Here is a 13,272-nt window from a genome sequence, read left to right on the forward strand (position 1 = left end):
CTCCGCTCCCGGCCGCTCCGCGCTCGGCGCTGCTCGCTGGCGGCTTCTACGCTGTAGCCCTGAGCTCGGCCGAGCCGACCGTGCCCGCCTTCGCCGCCGCCGCCGCTCCACGCGCCCGAGGGGCGCCCGGCCCGAGCCCGTGCGCCCAGCACCGCTCCCCGGAGGTGCGCTTCTGCTAGAGTTGTGGTGTCTGCAAAGAAGGAAGAAGAAGAAGGGAGGGGGAAACAAAGCAGGGGACGGGCAAGCCGCGCCTGCAAAAGAAGAGAAGGAGGAGGCAGAAAAAGGCAACTTCAGACGGAAAGTTCGTGCGAACTGGCGCAGTCTGCAAAAACGGAAAAGTCGATCGCAGGCAGCGGCGGCATAAAAGTGTGAGCGGCCCCGGGCGAGCGCGAGACGCGGTGGCTGCTGGCTGCGCCCTCCGGGTGCCCGCGCCCGCGGCGCCAGCCACAGGTGCGAAGGGGCTCGCGGGAGGCGACAGGGCGCCCCGCGCACCCCGCCCCCAGCCCCCACCCCTGCCCGGGACTTCAGCTCGAGTCACTCGGCGCAGCCTCAGCGAGGGGAGCAGAGCCGCCGAGGAGCGGCCCGCGCGCGCCTGCCCAGGGGAGTTGGGGTTCGGAGGGGATTGTTTTCGGCTCTGAGAGGTCCCCGCCCAACCTTCAAAATTTTGTCCAAAAGCAGACAAGAGGATCGCCCCGCGCTGAGCCGGCTGGTGGGCAGCAGGAGGCGCCTGATCGCCGCCGGGGCGCTGGGGGTGGTGATGGTGCTCCTGCTGGTCATCCTCATCCCGGTGCTGGTGAGCTCGGCCGGCACGTCGGCGCACTACGAGATGCTGGGCACCTGCCGCATGGTCTGCGACCCCTACGGGGGCACCAAGGCGCCCAGCACCGCCGCCACGCCCGACCGCGGCCTCATGCAGTCCCTGCCCACCTTCATCCAGGGCCCCAAGGGCGAGGCCGGCAGGCCAGGGAAGGCAGGCCCGCGTGGGCCCCCCGGAGAGCCCGGGCCGCCGGGCCCCGTGGGGCCCCCGGGCGAGAAGGGCGAGCCCGGCCGCCAAGGCCTGCCGGGCCCGCCCGGGGCGCCCGGCCTGAACGCGGCCGGGGCCATCAGCGCGGCCACCTACAGCACGGTGCCCAAGATCGCCTTCTACGCCGGCCTCAAGCGGCAGCACGAAGGCTACGAGGTGCTCAAGTTCGACGACGTGGTTACCAACCTCGGAAACCACTACGACCCCACCACGGGCAAGTTCACCTGCTCCATCCCGGGCATCTACTTCTTCACCTACCACGTCCTGATGCGCGGAGGGGACGGCACCAGCATGTGGGCTGATCTCTGCAAAAACAACCAGGTGAGAGCGGGCGGGCGGGCGGGCTGGCGGCGGGGAGGGCGGGGAGCGAGCGCGCGAAGGTGCGGGCGAGAGGGAGGAGACCCCGGGCAGGGGGGTGGGAGCCCGCGGAGGAAGGGCGCGGCCACCGGCTCCCGAGAGCCCCGCGAGGGGGACGCCGGGCCACGCTGGAGAGGCGGGGGTCGAGTTCGGAGGGCACCCCGCGGCACGGAGAGGGTGGTTTCGGAGTCCCGGACCCGCACTGGTTGTGCGAGCGCCAGAGACCAACCCTCGGGGTCGCGCAGTCGGGCGCTGGGGGGTCCGGGATCCCAAAACGACCCCGGCCGCGGGACCCCCAGTAGCACAGGGTCGCTTACAGACTTTCTCCGGAACGGAGAGGGCTTGGGGAGCCCGGAATGGGCGTGTCAGTGTGTAAAACTCCGGGGAAATAGACCAGAGCTCCGGGGAGAAGGGACCCGGAGTAAATTCCAATTGGGCGCACCCAGGGCGGAGGCGGTGAAGCTCGCGGATAGTCACTTTCAGGACACAAACTCCGGCTTCGTTTTCAGCCCAAGAGGAAGGGTAGAGGGAAGGAGTGTTAACCAGAGGAAAAGTTGAAGCTCTCCGGTTTACGCGGTAAAACCACACGCACCCAAACAAGGAACCCAAAGTCTAATGATGGTGTAGGAGGGCGCACCTGCGGGTGGCCGGGAGGGCGACCGTTCGAGCCCAGCCCCGAGGCTGTGAGTCTCGCATTCAGTGAGCCCCAGGACACCGGGAGAGGGTGTTCCCAACCACAGCCTTGTGCTCGCACGCGGCAGCGGCCTTGGTCTTGACTGTGAAGAGCCTCAGATGAGTCCCGGCCACCAGATCATGCTCTACCGAGCTGGTCGGTGCTGCCATAGGGGCCACGGGTCTGCAGTATTGTGCAAGGGACACTTCACCATTTGCTGGAGAAATTAGCGCACATTGCAGAACCGAGGCTCGTTGGATTTCTTAGAGGAGGCACGGAGTGCTTGCAACTACCTCAAAGTGTAATCATACCTTCCAGACACGCCAAATCAGCTCCACAGGAGCGAGGCCTTGCAGTTTGCCTTCCGCAGCCTAAACTGAGCGCCTGGGCTTTAACTGTGCTGTTTGAGTGGCATAGAAAGTGGCCCACGACCCCGCCGTCGCCCTCAGGAGGCCCTTTGTTCTGCAGCAACTTTGACTTAACAAGGATCACTGGGCTTCAGCTCGCTGGGCCGCTGGAAATTCAGCTATAACCTAGGTTTCCATTAAGCACCATAAAAGCAGGATTTCTTCCAAAGATCTAATTCAGCGTTAGAATTCTCTCAAAAGTGAGAGACAAATGTCCTAAACGTAGGAGTTTTTTTTCTTTTTTTTTAAAAGTCCTATTCCTTCCCTTTCCTACAAATAGTTTAAGGGACCCTCAGGACGCATAAAACAAAAAGAGGGAAAATGGCCACCAGGAGGCACTGACAGGGTTGTTTATTATTGTTATGCATGAATATAATATTAAGATAAAAAAATTATTCACAGAGCGGTGGGATAGTTATAGGTAAATGGCTGTAAAGGACGTGAGTCACCTTTCCAAAATAGTCATGTGTCACCTAACAACTTGGTTTATGAATAGACCCTCCGCGGGCAGCCAAGAGACACCCCTTCATTTACAAATTGGCCTTCTTCTGACTCAAAGGTTAGGTCTGGAAAATACTATCAAGAGGAAGAGATTTCTTGTAGAGCTATCAACTACAATGGAGTAAGATTCCAGTTTTGTACAAATGTATTAAAATGGTCACATTAAAAAATAACGGGGAATTGCACTTCCATGAAAAAGCCAGGGAATAATTCATTTAGATTAGTTTAAATGTTGATGTCTAGACCGTAAAAGCTGTGTACACTGCACTGATTCTAAGAGAACTATTTTCTTCAAGCCTTCTAAGGGCATCGTATTTTTAAAAATTATTTCATTGCTTGGGCTATAAATGGCTCTATCATACATATTCTTTGAGAAGCAGGGGAAAAAAATAAGGCTAAACAACTGACCTCATGGTGTATAATGTTGTCCATCGGCAAGACTGAGTTACTCTTTCTGCAAAAGGTGTGCAACAGGTCATTCCGAAAAATAAATATAGTGGCAAACACTATATTTTTTAGCCCAGTGTAGGCTACTTTAGAAAATGGTCATTGCAATATTACTGTTAAGGAATTTCAGCTCTAGACTAGAACTATTCCATAAAATTTGGCCTGGAGCCAGTCAGTTATGTGTGGGAAATCTTGTAAAATCTCTTTTTATTCATTTTAAATAAATACTCTATCCTTCATTTTCAATTATACTCTTGTCTGATCATGTCTTGGAGTGGCAGTTTCCCCCTCTGAGACGACCTAATTTGTTTTCATAACCCCAAAACTCAGAGATCCATGTCAGTGTAATGGCTGAGGGATTAAGTGGATTTTGAGATGACCAAAAATTAAACAACAAAAGAAAGGCATTTCACTATAGGAGGGAGTATCGTCTGTGGACCATTACCATAGGGCAGCCATTTTATTTATGCTTTGTATTGAATGTGAGGTCACAGATGGAAACATCAAAGGCCAGTAAATTAACCTAATGTGCCACTTAACCTTTCGTTTATGATTCCACAGAAGCACAATGAAAATGAAATTACGAGAACATCAGCAGCAATTAATTAAATTACCAAATGTTACCATAAATATTGTGTCTAATGATGAACCCTCAATAATAAGACAATGCTGAAACTATGCAACCTATTACAGTCTCGCAAGCATACCACTAAAAGGGCCAGAGTTCTCATATTCCCCATGAAACCATCAACCGAAACTTAATCTCACCGTTTGCTGAAAGCCCATGACAGTGCATATTAAAGGTAAAAACTGGACTCAAAACAGCCTTATACAGACACAGGAAAAATTTTTAATGTTTGTATGCTTATAGAAGAAAAGTGTTAACTAATACAATTACTATGTCGTTCTAATAACTTACTATACTAAAACTAAACAGGTTTAGGATTAGAACTATAAAATAATTAAAGACTAATTTTTTTACCTCTAACAATTTATTAGTTATGGCACCAAGAACATATCAAATGGATGATTTCTTTAGGAGCAATGAAACACAGTTAAAGATAAAGCAGAATCTACAAGGTTAACATAATAAGAAAAGGCATTAAAGTAAATTTAGGTAGAACGAGGTATGTTGGATTGAGAAAAAGGTGTATTATATTCTCTGACCAACTACTGAAATCAGTATACATTTAGCAACTTGAAAATAGCCTCCAGAGAGAAAGCATTACCTCCCTCAATAGTCTGATGGTTTAAAGGAAGAATTGTGAAGGTCACTAAGCTAGATACAAGAGCCTGAAATTTCAACCCCATTCTACCTTTAGAGTGTGATCAGGTAGGCAGGTGTACTTGAATCATGCATCCTGAAGTATGGCGATTATTACTGGGACAGTCTTATGGTATAGTGTAGGTTAAAATTTTAGAGAATTACTTTCATTACAGAGCAATCACACTGGCTTTATCCAACAAAGGAAGTGTAAAGCATGAGAGTAACCTTCCAGTCTAATGCATTTGCAGGCTTTTGTGGTTACACCTACTGAATTAGAAATGATAACATTTACTTGGTTTTGTGGTTATCTCCTGTAGAATAAAAACTGTACTATATGTTTTAAAAAGATGACTATCTCTAAATCAAGAGATTATTACCAGGCCCCGGTCCCTGAATGCCTGCATGTAGAAAACGATAAAGGATAGTATCCATGGAACATATACTAAATGCCCAAAGCACTGAATAAAATGTGTGCCTGGTCATTCACAATAGCTGAGAAGTGTATTTTGTTTAATAATTCAGTAATATATTACTAATATGGCTAATTATAATTTTGCACTTTAATTTTTTTTCTCATGCATTAGAAATCCACATATTAAAAAAAGCCATACTCTTCCTTGTATAGATATTTTTCCCCCTGGGAATTAATGACTAAGAGAAATTAATGACAATAATCAAAGCATTCAACTTCTACAAACTGATGACTAATTCCTCATTAACGTTATGGAGTTTGAATGCATTATTATTTAATGGCAAAAACAGATCACCTCACTATTGGTATTCACATTTGATTCAAAGCTGCTAAGCATAATTACATGGCATATTTTTTCATTATATTTATGCCAGTTAGTACAGTGTTAAGCAATTCTAAATCCTTTCAGCCCTTTCCTCCTTTTGCTATATGATATCCAAAAAGAAATTTATAAAATATTACTCAAATTACAAGTTCAGCAATGTCAAAGAGCCTTCTCCTTTTTTAACATTTCAGCATGAATGTGAGAACATATACCATGAAAATTTAATTTGAAAACCTATCCTTTAAATTTTGAAAGAAATGCACTTATGTCTCCTTCCTCTCATTTTGCCAAGTGATAAAACCCAGCATATTGTACCCCAAGTCATGCATTATTACATAGTGCAGGTTTACAAAACCACTAAATCACACCGTGTTATTTAGGGGGAAATATCATTATAGTGGAATAGAAAGAAGCCACAAAGTAGAAGATGTGTGACTGAAATAAATCAAATACAAGTCTGCCTAGTGAAAGATTTTTTGAGGGCAGAATCAAAATACGTCTAAATGACTATGAAGACTAATTTGATTTGAGAATATGACAGCATGTCCATATTGCATGGTAAGATAGACAATTTGACTGTAAATATTTATCAATTTACTAATAAAGCCACAGGCTCAACATGTACACATTATAAGCAACTACCACCTCAAAACAAACCACATGTTTAAAATCACCTATATATAAGAGGATATTCAATCAGATCTTTCAAACACCCTAGAAATTTGAGAGACTTTAAGTCACAGATATTTAATTCCTTCTATAACTTTTAGATATGTTGAAATTAAATTGTTGATTTAGTGCCTGTAACTAAGTGATAAAAAGGTGCAAATGGAAAAAATCTGTAATAGTGGATATTACCAAAGATATTTAAATGAGTTAAGTTTCTGAAATAGCCTAGTAAAAGGGGCTTTGCTTGTATTAGATTTTGAAAGCCCTACATTAAAGGACTTTCTTCCTTTATCTCTTCCTATATTGCAGCAGAGTCGTGTTTCTCTGGGTCTTTACCTAGTGCAGATCCCAATTTTCTGACTGTGAAGAGCCACTGAAGTTAGACTTGAACTTCTGTACTGTGATTTGGTTAGAGTATTGCTACTTGGCTTAAATTAAAATGCAAAATAAGGCTCTTATTTACATTTCAAAAAGTGACTGAGCACAGGGATCCAAGGAATTAGCAAAAGTGGTGATGAAGCCAGAGATAAGATTGGTTTGCTTTGTTTACAGTGGCAGCAAAGATTGCTGGGGTGTCTCTCACTAAAGTGCTGTTTTCCCCCTTTCTTTCCTCCTTTCCAATAACGTTATTTAAGCTGTTACTGAGATAACTGTGTAAAGCTCTGAAGCCAAGGTGGATGTCCCTATTCTTATGCTCCATTTCATTCTGTGACAGCAAGTCTGCTTAGGATGCTGTATGATTAGCAAAAAATGAAAACTGGAGAATTCTCTTTCAGTGACCCTAATGCTTGTCTGTTTTTACATAGGTGCGTGCTAGTGCAATTGCCCAAGATGCTGATCAGAATTACGACTATGCCAGTAACAGTGTGGTTCTTCATCTGGAACCAGGAGATGAAGTCTATATCAAATTAGATGGTGGGAAAGCCCACGGAGGAAACAACAACAAATACAGCACATTTTCTGGATTTATTATTTATGCTGACTGATAATGCCGAAACTAAGCTTATTATTCTGAGTCTGAACACTGGATTCGTGTGGCTAACGTCAGTGAATGAAGGATCCCAGGGGATGCACCTCAGTTGTGTATATGTGGGGAGAATCAAATGCTACCTGACTCACATCTGTATCACTCAGAAACATTATGTAAAAAAAAAATATTTAAAGCAAGATAAGCAGATGTGTGATCCACTACCGCCAAAGCAAATACTCCTTGTTAGTGTCCATGTGAATGAAGTCCTATATAGATCACAAATTTTTATAGAAAAATCTAAGACATTGAATTATTTCTTCAATATATATGATACTTTGGTGTACTATGATCTTGCTGCTTTTATCCATGTCAGCTTTGGTTCTTGTGAGTTTACCTGCTTATTATGATACTTGGAGTCCATTCATAGTGTAGGGAAGAATCAGCTCACCCTGCAGGAGAAGGTCTAACTGAAGTACTACTGCTTGTCCCCAAAGAAATTGTTTGCCTTGTACTCTTGTTAAGTTTAGAGCTAGACCTGGGAATGATTCAACTTCAAGCCTTAACCTGGAATTTTCTGGATCTGTGGGAATTCCCAAGCCTATGATCATTTTCACAATTTTCTTTTCTTACAGAATTTTTTTTTTCTTTTCTGGTGATAGTCATTAAAAATTAGAGTTTGAAACTGTATCATAGGATTACTCTGTAAGTGTGAAAATGTGTAATTATGTATGGTACTTAGAAAATCCCTTATGTGTCCATTCTGTCAACAGAATACATTTAGATTTACTTGGAAAGTCAGAGAAATTTATTCTTTGGTATTAAAACAGACTGAGGCTCTTGCCTTCTTTGGAACAAAAGATTATTCATAACCCAGTGCACAAAGGGTTAATCTGAGCTACTGCATGCACCACCGAGGGGACACTAAGTAAGGCCTTCAAACAGTTACTACAAATCTGTGGCCTGAGGTTATCTCAGAATTAACAATTTCACATATAACCAGTATGACAACAGTGTATATATTTTATATAAATACCCACCGCACACATATTTATATACATATACATGTATATGTTAGATGAAATATTATATACGTATATGGCTTCAGTCCCTGACGTACAGTGGCTGTAGAGCTTCAAAAATTTAATTTAAAAAATATATGTGTATACACACACAGAAACACGCATAAATTACTGGACTTATTTTGGATCAAAATATATTTTAGGTGACAAAAATATATGGAGTAGCAAAATAATTAAAGTGACTTCTCTTTAAGAGTTATCCAGAAAATTAAAATTTAGTAGGTTAAAGTGCCCTACACGTCACATGTGTGACTTAGGCCTATGGTTGCCTCATTACCATATGCCAATCAATACTTGTACTGCATTCTCTGGCAGATTGTAACATCAGGACTGCAGCAACAAAGTGCTGTCCTTCACAGTGTTTATGAATTATATGCACCCGAGTTATCAATTTTTCTTTTTTCTCAAGTGGATGGAAGCTGACAGTACGTTTTGGAAGGAATGCAAACCCTTTCTCTGTAGTTAAAATCCACTGCCGAAAGCCATCTCTTTCATCTAAGAAAAAGATTAATATGCACGTTCATACATCCTATCACACAATTTCCATTACTACAACGAAAAAAAAAATCTGTTTTCTTTTCAGTTGCCTTTGAAGACTCTTTGACAAGTAGATTTCAAAAACAAAGATTTAAAAATCTGCTGTTTTCCTGGTGAAGGACATTTGCATTTTTTCACTGAAAGGAGCTGGTTTTTCTCATGGCTCACTCCTCTTTGGTACTTGATGTTCTAATACACAAAAAGCTTGATCGTCTTTGTTCAGCTAAAATATCTTTAATTCATCCAACTTCAACTTTCCAAAAGGTATGCATGGTGTTCTCCTCTGCAGGTGGGGTTTGCTGTGTTTAAATGCCTTGGTCTGAGTAGCTGTCATGATTCATATGATTAAAAACACTTGGCCTATCCATCAAGAATAATGACTAATTCTCTTTGGCCTTTCTAATATGTAAGATAACTCATAAGTGAATTGTAGCAGTTTTTTTTTCTCTTTAACAATATATATTTATCAAAGAGGAATTGGCAGCAACACACTTGAGATTTGTTTTAAGAAACAAATAGTAGAGCAAGGATTCAGTCAAAACATGTTTATAATGAACAGTGCAGATCAATTAAGAGTTTTAAATGACAATTTTTAAAAAGGCTTTATTTACACAAAATATAGGCCTGGACACCTTTTAAAGAGAAGGCTTTAGAATCACACTGTCATTTACAATAGACCTGACCTTTTTTTTTCAGATAAATAAGGATTATTTTCTTTGTTTAGGTCCAAGGAAAAACAAATAAAAGGTAAAGGAAATAAAGGGAATATATATAAGGCAAACATTTCTCATTTTTGCATTATATCTTATGAATTAATTAAATTGTGGCCTTTGTTATTATAAATGTAATGATTCATTAAACTATATTATGTAATATATTTTGACTTTTATGATTGAATTTTTATAACTCAGTACTGTCACATGTTCTTATGTAAACTTTGTAAAGCACAACAAAATTTACAGCAAAAAAAAAAAAAAAATTGCACACCAGAAAGCCAAAGGCATCAAAACTGATTTATTATAGATAGGTGGATAGCATACAGTTAACCTTCCAAAATATTTTTATTGTTCTGAGTTGGTAATTATATTAAAGTATCCTTTGGAATAGAAACTCAAAATTTAACTTCCCTTGCAGCAAAAGCTGTTTGAAAGTGCCATATTATTCATTAAGCATTAATTAAAGAACAGCAGGATAATTAGTAGGATCATCAATATTACAAGAAACATTAGATTGCTCCAGAAGGGGGCAATTTAACCCGAAACACTTTAAATTTTCTCAAGTAGTACAGCTGAGAGATTAGGAAAAAAAAGAAACCCAAAAACTCCTCTTAGAGGACGCAGACTTTAAATCATTGTCTGGAAAGAAGGATTTTCCTGTATTTATTTTTTTTTAGGGTAAAACAATAGGACTCAGGCTCAGCAACTCCCCACAGGTGCAAATAGCCTGTTACAGAGAAGGCAAACTCTTCTCCTGGGAAGGAAATAATCAGTCATTGCGTCCTATGTAGATCTGATTAATATTGCACAGCGGGGTTGAAATCACTGAAGATTTTCCGCAAGTTTTATACTCAAGGCATCAATTCATAAGTAACCATTCTATTTGAAAGTGAGCCATCGCTTAGGGTTTTCTATCAGTATCTGATCAAGCGCACTCTCCGTTAAACCTCTAGATAACATTTTAGGAACAATATTGGTGAGTATATGAGAATAGCCATGCCCTCCATATTTCATCAGACGATGCTTTGTGTGTATGTCATGGGCCATCAGAATTCGATCTCCATAGCCTTCATCCACCAGGAAACGCACCCTGTGAAAATATTAACTCATTAGACGCCATTTGTCTCACATGTTAGAATTTTGGGGGGCTTTAAACTTCTTGCTCCTAAACCGATCATGCTTGTCCTGAGGATACTGCCGTCCACTGTGACATGTGTACCTGGAGACGCTTCATAAATACTGTGTGGTAATGATAAAGATATTGCTGCCTCCGAGGAGGAACAAGATCCTTATTCCACGCACACAGAAATTTCCAGCCTGTGATATTTATGACAATGCTTGGCAAGGCTGCATTAAAGATAGATTCTAATAGGATCTGCCAGCTCAAATGAATGACCACTTTAGCATGTCACTAAATAACTTGGTTCTGGTTTTGTATTCAGCTGTTCTCTCCCAGATGTCGGTCTTAGTAGGCCCAGTTTCTCTCTCTCATTTTCTCCAGCACATAAAATCAATGGGTATTTGGGATGAAAATATGGAAACAAAAGGAATCTTCACACAAACAAAACCCTCCGAGTAAAATCAGTTGATTTGTGAGTGAGTGCCCTGTGATAGCAGCCAGAGTGAGTGAAGTCAGCTTGACAAAAGCACCACTGTATTCTGAGCATTTACTTCTCTGAAATGTATGGGAATTTTGACTTAGTAGTAGTCTCTGAGTACTGGATTAAATTGAGCAAAATAACCCATAAAAAAAAAAAAAACCTTTATTCTGTCTTCTTTTCCTGTCAACAGGATTGTTAAAATAATGAGCTGTTCCTTTAAATGTATAGTCAGTTGACTAAAGGACAACTTCCTGACAATTGTCTAAAAATGTAATCCTCTTTGCTTGGTTAAATGCAGTAATCTGTAGTGTGAGTCACCTCCCGACAGCCGCCATCTGTGTATGTCTGCACCCTGGGCAGCGTCTACCCTCACTTCCAAGGGTCTCTGATAGCAGAGGTGCAACTGGCTGGCGCGGCACATCGCTGGGATTCTCATACAGCCTTGTGAGTCCCACATGGATAGAAGGGAATTGATAGTGCCTGCCTCCAGGGCCCGATTATTTGAAAGGCATCATTTTTCCTTTTTTTTTTTTTTTCCATAGATAGCATTTCTTGGGATTCTGGGGCATGAGTTCTATTGAACAACTACTATGCTAAGTAAGATGTGTGACACAACACACACACACACACACACACACACACCCCTCAAGCATAAGGCCCTGGCCTCTGAGAACATACATTCCTTAATAAATTAGATTAGACCTTAAATTTGCAGCTCAAAGGGGTTTGAGTGTCACAGTAGAAGAGCCGCCTGGGTGTTTTGTCTGTAGAAATCAGAGCTCCTGCCATACGGACCCCAGGCCTGCCCTACATGTGCATGGAATTCCATTTCTTCCTGATTTTTTCCAAGCATTTCCCCAAGTTTTAAATGTCCTTTCCTTATCTGAAAATTGTGATGTCTCATTACCATGAAGGCATATGTATGAATAAACAAATTCCTGTAAGGTGCCTTTTAGCACAACTTGAAACACAAAGTTAGCAAATTGGGAAGTGGTAAAGAAGGCATATGGTGAATAAGATACACTTATTTAAAAATGAAACTTTTAGAACTCCCTAAAGTCAAGGATGAGGAGATTGTCTCATGAACAGAATAATATTCTAGCTCTAGAAGCACAGTTCCATCCTGACTACCAAGGAAATCTGCCTAGTCATGCCACACCAAAGAGATCATTTCACATGTTTTTGCAACTACGTGGAAGAACAGGAGTTACAGAGATGCCGCCAGAAGGGAGGAACCACTACAGATGAGAAGACAAAAAATCACAGTAATTATAGCAATACAAATGAGTTAGTGTTTTGCAAACAAATATTAGAGAGAGACTAGAAAGTGTGAAAAGGCAGAGATATAATAAGATTTGAGAAATGGAGCATAAGATTGAAAACAGGTGTTAGACACAGAATTTCTGGTGCCGGAAACCAGAGGTAGGCAGAAGCATGCTTCCGTGTTCTGGAATCTCAGAGCTTTCACACTACTATGGTTAAAAAAGGATTGCAGATCAATGATAAAATCCAAGTGCTCATGACGGGGGACAATGAGTTAGTGGGTCAGACGCAGTCAAAAGGGTCGTTCAGCTCTTGACATGAAATGGTCAGGTGTGATAGGCGGCACACGCCAGCACCTGGCAGGCTGAGGCAGGAGAGCTGAGAGTTCACGGCCTTCCTGGGTTACATAGCAAGTTTAAGGGAAGCTTGGAAGACAGTGAAACCCTGTCTGAGAAAAAACAAAGCTAACAAACAAACAAAAACCAACATGAGCTGTGCTTGTGTAAAGTAACTCAATGCAAAATTTTAATTTAAGGAAGATTAAGCTTACGTACATACACATACACGCACCTATACACAGAATAGCACAAATATATATCATATATATGCACATATACACTTTATATGTAAAACTTTGATGAATTTTCATACGTTCTGAATGTTGATATTTAACACAATAAAAGAATCAAAATTAAATTCTTAAACTAATAGTTAAGAGGATCTAAGCGGGAATGAATGGGAAGCCTTTTTTTATATCTCTATTGGCTTGCCCTTAAAGATCTCACCTCTCAAATGAGATGAGATCTTTATTCCAGAAGGTCTGGAAATCTCATGGAAGGATTAGGGGTGCAAAACACACACCTCACGGCCACAGAGCGGTTTAGAAAAAGGAAACAGATCCTAAGGCACACTTCCCATGTCCAAGAGGAGCAGAGCTGAGGACATTCATCATGAAGTCACATCT

The 13,272-nt window shown here is 42.1% G+C and overlaps 2 protein-coding genes across 5 annotated transcripts in view; one reads left to right on the forward strand and one right to left on the reverse strand.

Annotated features, from left to right (window-relative positions):
* Positions 1 to 374: 374 nt before the first annotated feature.
* C1ql3 (complement component 1, q subcomponent-like 3) lies at positions 375 to 9,605 on the forward strand. The gene is made up of 2 exons (XM_005386970.2): positions 375 to 1,345; positions 6,949 to 9,605. The coding sequence occupies exons 1-2, from the start codon at positions 758 to 760 to the stop codon at positions 7,126 to 7,128; spliced, it is 768 nt and encodes a 255-aa protein (XP_005387027.1). The 5' UTR covers positions 375 to 757; the 3' UTR covers positions 7,129 to 9,605.
* A 116-nt stretch (positions 9,606 to 9,721) lies between these two features.
* The window catches only part of Pter (phosphotriesterase related), a 59,250-nt gene continuing 55,699 nt past the window's right edge, over positions 9,722 to 13,272 (reverse strand). For 3 of the 4 annotated variants that reach the window (XM_013515555.1, XM_005386971.2, XM_013515556.1), the window contains one exon: positions 9,722 to 10,534. In XM_013515555.1, the coding sequence (XP_013371009.1) occupies positions 10,324 to 10,534 (211 nt within the window). In that variant the 3' untranslated portion in view covers positions 9,722 to 10,323. The other variant, XM_013515557.1, reaches the window with a different exon arrangement.

Source organism: Chinchilla lanigera, unplaced genomic scaffold (genome assembly GCF_000276665.1).
Source record: "Chinchilla lanigera isolate Chin_1 unplaced genomic scaffold, ChiLan1.0 scaffold00028, whole genome shotgun sequence".
NCBI lineage: Eukaryota > Metazoa > Chordata > Mammalia > Rodentia > Chinchillidae > Chinchilla > Chinchilla lanigera.

Bases quoted from the DNA above. Each gene is read 5' to 3' on its own strand.
- C1ql3 (XM_005386970.2), top strand. From the start codon at position 758: ATGGTGCTCCTGCTGGTCATCCTCATCCCGGTGCTGGTGAGCTCGGCC. The intron at 1,346-6,948 runs GTGAGAGCGGGC...GTTTTTACATAG, and splicing joins ATCTCTGCAAAAACAACCAG to GTGCGTGCTAGTGCAATTGC.